Below are 6,000 nucleotides of genomic sequence, written 5' to 3'. Positions count from 1 at the left end.
ATGGCAGCGGTGAAAACCCCCAGCAGAGAAGTAAAGAATGCTGAAGAACCATTTCATGATGTATCGCCCCTCCTTTTAAGGAGCCTAGTGGAGGAACCCAAGAAACCAAAAGAAGTACCTAATCACCTCCTGGAATCAAGTAGGTGGTTAGGAAACAGATTTGCTTTACAACTCACATCTTCCCAGAGGATCCAAAGTCCAGAAAGCATAAAGGAATGTTGGGTGATTTATCTGTATTGTTTTACAGGCTGGTGATAGTGTTCATCAAGAACAATGGTTCCATTTAGATCCATCCACTTCACTGGTAGACTTTTTTTTTTTAATATTTATTTATTTATTTTTGGCTGCATCAGGTCTTAGTTGCAGCACATGGGGTTTTCCGTTGCGGTGTGGGCTCTTCGTTGTGGTGCTCGGGCTTCTCTCTAGTTGTGGTGGCGGGTTTTCTCTCTAGTTGTGGCGCTTGGGCTCCAGAGCGCGTGAGGTCTGTAGTTTGCGACACGCGGGCTCTCTCTTTGAGACGCGTGAGCTCAGTAGTTGTAGTGCGTGGGCTTAGTTGCCTGGCCACATGTGGGATCTTGGTTCCCTTGACCAGAGATCAAACCCGCTTCCCCTGCATGGGAGGAGTGTGGAGTCTTATCCACTGGATGGCAGGGAAGTTCTGTAACTGGTAGACTTTTGTGGTGGAAATTGGTCGCCAAGTTCTGCCACCTCCACTTCCTCCAGTATCTTTCCTCTATGTCCCCATTGCATCCTCAGCAGGTCACCAGGACTATTGCAGGGCCCTCCTCCCTGGCCACACTCTTCACAGCCCTGGCATTGTCCTTCCTAGAATCCATGCTGGCTCCTGCCCCCATCCTGTTTGGATGCTCTCAGGGGATCCCCTGTGTGCAGTTCCTTTGCTCGGCACTTGGCCCTCTTTGCCGTCGGTCTAAGCCTGCCCACCCAGGGCCCCTCCAGTCCCCCAGCTCCGGCCATGCCTGTTACTCCTGCTTCTTCAAGGATACGTGCCTTTTCCCACGCGCATCCCTGAGCCTGGAAAGCCTGTTAAATCCTATGGCTGTTGTGCAGAAGGCTAATCATTTTGCCTGCGGTCTTCTCACTGAATCCATCACATCATCATGATACCGTCTATGTCCATTTTACTGTTGGGGAAGCTGGGGTGGCCCAGCTAAGCGGAGAGGTGGTGTTCAGCTGTTGCAGCCCAGTGTCCCGCTCCCTACGTCCCACTAGCTTGCTTCCCACTTGCCGTTCAAGGCCCATCACAAATGCTGGAAATGCAGCATTTGCTGTGGCTCTGTTGTCACTGAAGAACACACTGAGTGCGAGTTAGTATACTTGACTATTTCTGGGCATTAACAGAAAAATGCCCATTTTACATCTGTTTTGTGGCCCTACAAACAAAATCTTCAGCATTAAAAAAAATTACCAAGGGACTTCCCCGGTGGTCCAGTGGGTAAGACTCCACGCTCCCAATGTAGGGGGCCCGGGTTTGATCCCTGGTCGGGGATCTAGATCCCGCGTGCGTGCCGCAACTAAGAAGCCCACATGCCACAAGTAAGACCTGGTGCAGCCAAAATAAATATAAATAAATAAATTTTTTAAAAATTACCAAGTAATGTTCAATACTTAAAAGTAATTACCAATACTTACAAATTTACCAAATAAACTACGGAGATCATAATCCCCCTGAGACCCCACCCTTACCCCAGTCCAGCCCTTCAGTTTGGCCCACAGTTGATGACAGTGACCATTCGCCCGCAGAGGAGAAAAACACCAAATGTTTCACACCCACTGTAGATGGGTACGAAACATGGCGGGCGAAGGGTGGGGTCAGAGTGTCAGTAACTCACAAGATTTAGCTATAGCCAAAGGGGAAAGGTCGTCATTTGTAGGCAACTGGACAGGACATTCATACCGCAGGAGGCAGTTTACTGGTCGGAACCAGGCCTGGGTTTGATTTTTAAAAAATGGAAAGAACGGGGGGTTATAAACAGATGCCTGGCGTGAAGCACGGAAGGCACGGAAAGGCTTGTGACCCAGTGTCTTCTCCACACATCTCAGTTGCTGCTGCGTGAAGAGCCGGGACAAGTTCTGTAGACCTGGACTCTTCTGTGAGCTCAGCTGTCCTAACCTTGTTCTCAAAACTGGGAGCAAAAAAAGACACTCACGTGACAAGAGCAGTTCGAGACTTTACCGTCCAGAGGCATAATTTTTCAGAGCCTTAGGATTACTCTGTATGGCACTGTAATTCAGTTCAGAGGAAATCAAATGATAGCAGTTAAATACGCAGTAATAAAATTAAACCCTTGCTGTTTGGATTCTTTGAAGTGGATATTCATTACATAATAAGCAATTGCAGCGTTATACAGAGAAAACACAGGGTGTGTGCTCTTCACAACCTTGTTTTATTATGAAGACTTGTATAAAATGTGTACAGAGCAAGTTATTTTAATAGATAATAATAAATGTGAATTTGTATTGTGATGATAATATCTCCCAAGTGATGTGTAAAAATAGAGGGAGAAGCAGTCCAGTTCTTGTGGAACAATCATTAATCTTGTTGACAGCTGTATCCTCTGTCTGAAACCTTTGTATGCTTAAAATACCCTAGATTAAAGGGAGCTCATGTTGATAGGATCTTCTTTCATTTAATATACGTTTTTATGTCTAAACTCATGATATACTTAATCTGCATTGTTTTTATAGAGGTTTATGCAAATCTTCTGAATAATAAGGTCATACAGGCAAAACCTGGCATATTGCATTTTGGAGGCTATCAAGTAGAAAAACAACACCAGCAGATACTGGTAGGTACTTTAAAAAAAATTTTTTTTTTAATTTCGTTGAAATATAGTTGATTTACAATGTTGTGATAGTTTCTGCTGTACAACAAAGTGATTCAGTTATACATATATATACATTCTTTTTCATATTCTTTTCCATTATGGTTTATCCCAGGATATTGAATATAGTTCCCTGTGCTCTACAGGAGGACCTTGCTGTTTCTCTCTGTAATAGTTTGCATCTGCTGACCCCAAACTCCCGATCCATCCCTCCCCCACCCCTGGGTAGGTACTTTCTAAGTGGGATAATTAATCATAATAATGAAATGCCATGAATGTTCTACATTTATATTACTCATTCATCTAAAGAGAAGCATAATCAGCAGAAGTGCAGATGTAAATTGGACCAGAAAGGTAGTTCTAGGATGAGAAATTTTAAAGTTGCATCAGTGTCCTTGGACAGCTTTCCTCCCCCTGCCAAAGGCTCCTCCCATCACTCTCTCCAAACTGGTGCCGTTGCTGAGTGACCGTAGGGGCCAGGAACTGTGCTTTGCATCTCACGTGGTCCAGTTTAGTCTTTATACTAGCTTTGTGGAGGTTGTATTGTGGCTCTCTTTGTAGAGATGAGGAAACCGTGATTCCAGAATGTTAAATACAGTACTTGCCTCAAGAACACAGGGACAGAGACAGAGTGACTCTTAGGCTGCCTGCCTCCCAACCAGTGAACTTTTTTTTTTTAGATTTATTTTATTTATTTATTTTTTGGCTGTGTTGGGTCTCTTGCTGTGTACAGGCTTTCTCTAGTTGCGGCGAGCAGGGGCTGCTCTATTGCGGCGTGCAGGCTTCTCATCGTGGTGGCTTCTCTTGTTGTGGAGCACGGGCTCTAGGCGCACAGGCTCAGTAGTTGTGGCGCACAGGCTTAGCTGTTCCATGGCACGTGGGAGCTTCCCGATCCAGGGTTCGAACCCGTGTCCCCTGCATCAGCAGGCGGTTCTTAACCGCTGCGCCCCCAGGGAAGCCCCTCAGGTGCACTTGCGCTCCACGCCTCTACCACCAGGGAAGGGGTGTCCCTTTCTTAGAAGCGCCCAGCAAAGCTTCCGTTTTGCCTGCTCAGGTCAGATGCCCAGGCCTAAATCAGTCACTGTGGCCAGAGACACTCTGGCCTGACCTGGGGCAGCAGCTCCGCTGAAAGGGCTCGGGAAGGGACAGGTGAAAGGACGCACCGAGGAGTGGCTGAAGCTGTGGGGACAGCAGTCCACCGCAGAGCCACATGAGTCCGGGCCTTTCTGGCTCCCCGTCCTTGACCCGGATGTCCAGACTGGGGAGGGCCCGCAGTGGCTACAGCACTCCTAATCCGCCACGAAAAGGGGGCCTGAGCATTAAAGCAGCTGTAACGCCTCAGAGACCCCGCCGTGACCCTCCAAAGTCACACTGAGCAGGACGTCAGAACTACGGCAGCCGGCCGTGGAGCTGGGCTAGACTGGGCTGCGGGCATGTGCTGGAGTGGGGCTGATAGGCGTGGGCCCTCTCATGTGGGCCCTGCGGCTCCGGCTTTGTGGATGGCGTCCCCTCCCAGCGCAGGCGTCTCTGCGTTTACGCGCAGTGCGTTCTTATCAGCCATGTCTTTCACTTATTTATTTATTTTTGTTTTCACATAGCGTCTTTTCTAAAATTTTTTTAATTTAATTTTTATTTTATATTGGAGTATAGTTGATTTACAATGTATTCATTTCAGGCGTACAGTGAAGTGATTCAGTTATACACATACGTATATCCACTCTTTTTTAGATTCTATTCCCATATAGGTCATTACAGAGTATTGAGTAGAGTTCCCTGTGCTGTACAGTAGGTCCTTGTTGATTATTTTATATATATAGTGTGTATATGTCAATCCCAAACTCCTCATTTATCCCTCCCGCCGAAACCGTGTCTTAAAGTGGATCATTTAGAGCCAGAATTCCAACTATGGTGTTAGACTCATCCTCAGAGTGAGGAAAATCGCTGGAGGAAACTGACAAATGGTAAAGCTGTCAGGAAGTGAGGCCAGGTTCTATGGGGCAGACCCCTGCCGACAGAGAATGCAGCTTCCAGAGAATGCAGCGTCTGCAAGTCCTTACGCATCCAAGAGGGTGGAGAGAGAAGGGATCGGGAGAGGAGCTGTTAGATGCCCAGTGCTTCCTCCTAGGAAAAGGGTCAGGATTCAAAACTGCAATTGGGAACTTTACCCCTCAATCTATCGGGACACATTCCTTAGAACACAGCATCAAAGACCAAAGTTAATCATTCATTTTGGAACTTGCTTTTCCTGGTTATTAGGTTTGCTATCTAGATGATGGTAGGGTAAATCTAAAATAATTATTGTTCATAATTACTCATTGTTTGCAATGAGTGAACAATTCACTACCCGTTCCCACCCGCCTCACTCTCCTCATTCCTTTACCCACCCACCCCCAACCTGGGCAGCCACTGATCCACCTTCTGTTGGTATAGATTTGCCTATTCTGGACGTTTCACATAAGTGGAATCACACAACATGTGGTCTTTTGCGACTGGCTTCTTTCATTCAGCATGTTTTCCAGGCTCATTCAATTTGTAGCATGAATCAGTACTTCATTCCTTTTTATGGCCAAATAATATTCTGTTGTATGGCTTTATTACATTTTGTTTTGTTTAAAAAATTTTTTATTGAAATATACTTGATTTACAATGCTGTGTTAGTTTCAGATGCACAGTAAAGTGATTCAATTATACATATCTATGTAACTATATATATTCTTATTGTACATTCTCTTCCACTAAAGGTTATTGCAAGATATTGAGTAGAGTTCCCTGTGCTATACAGTAGGTCCTTGTTGTTTATCTATTTTATATATAGTGGTGTGTATCTTTTAATCCCAAACTCCTAATTTATCCCTCCCCCACCTTTCCTCTTTGGGAGTCATAAGTTTGTTTTCTATGTCTGTGAGTCTATTTCTGTTTTGTAAATAAGTTCATTTGTATCAAATTTTAGATTCCACATATAAGTGATATCATATGATATTTCTCTTTCTTTTTCTGACTGACTTCACTTAGTATGAGAATCTCTAGGTCCATCCATGTTGCTGCAAATGGCGTTATTTCATTCCTTTTTATGGCTGAGTGGTATTCCATTGTATATATGTACCACATCTTCTTTATCCATTCCTCTGTCAATGGACATTTAGGTTGCTTCCATGTC

The 6,000-nt window shown here is 45.1% G+C and overlaps 1 protein-coding gene across 1 annotated transcript in view; it reads left to right on the top strand.

Moving 5' to 3' along the window:
* Nucleotides 1-6,000, top strand: part of CFAP221 (cilia and flagella associated protein 221) — an 83,594-nt gene continuing 77,594 nt past the window's right edge. Inside the window, exons 1-2 of the mRNA XM_060153164.1 lie at nt 1-139; nt 2,707-2,807. Of these exons, the coding sequence (XP_060009147.1) occupies nt 1-139; nt 2,707-2,807 (240 nt within the window). The remainder of the gene's footprint in view (nt 140-2,706; nt 2,808-6,000) is intronic.

The sequence above is a fragment of the Lagenorhynchus albirostris genome, chromosome 6, assembly GCF_949774975.1.
Source record: "Lagenorhynchus albirostris chromosome 6, mLagAlb1.1, whole genome shotgun sequence".
Taxonomy (NCBI): Eukaryota; Metazoa; Chordata; class Mammalia; order Artiodactyla; family Delphinidae; genus Lagenorhynchus; species Lagenorhynchus albirostris.
The sequence above is the reverse complement of the archived record's forward strand: the minus strand, read 5'-3'. Positions and strand labels throughout refer to the sequence as shown.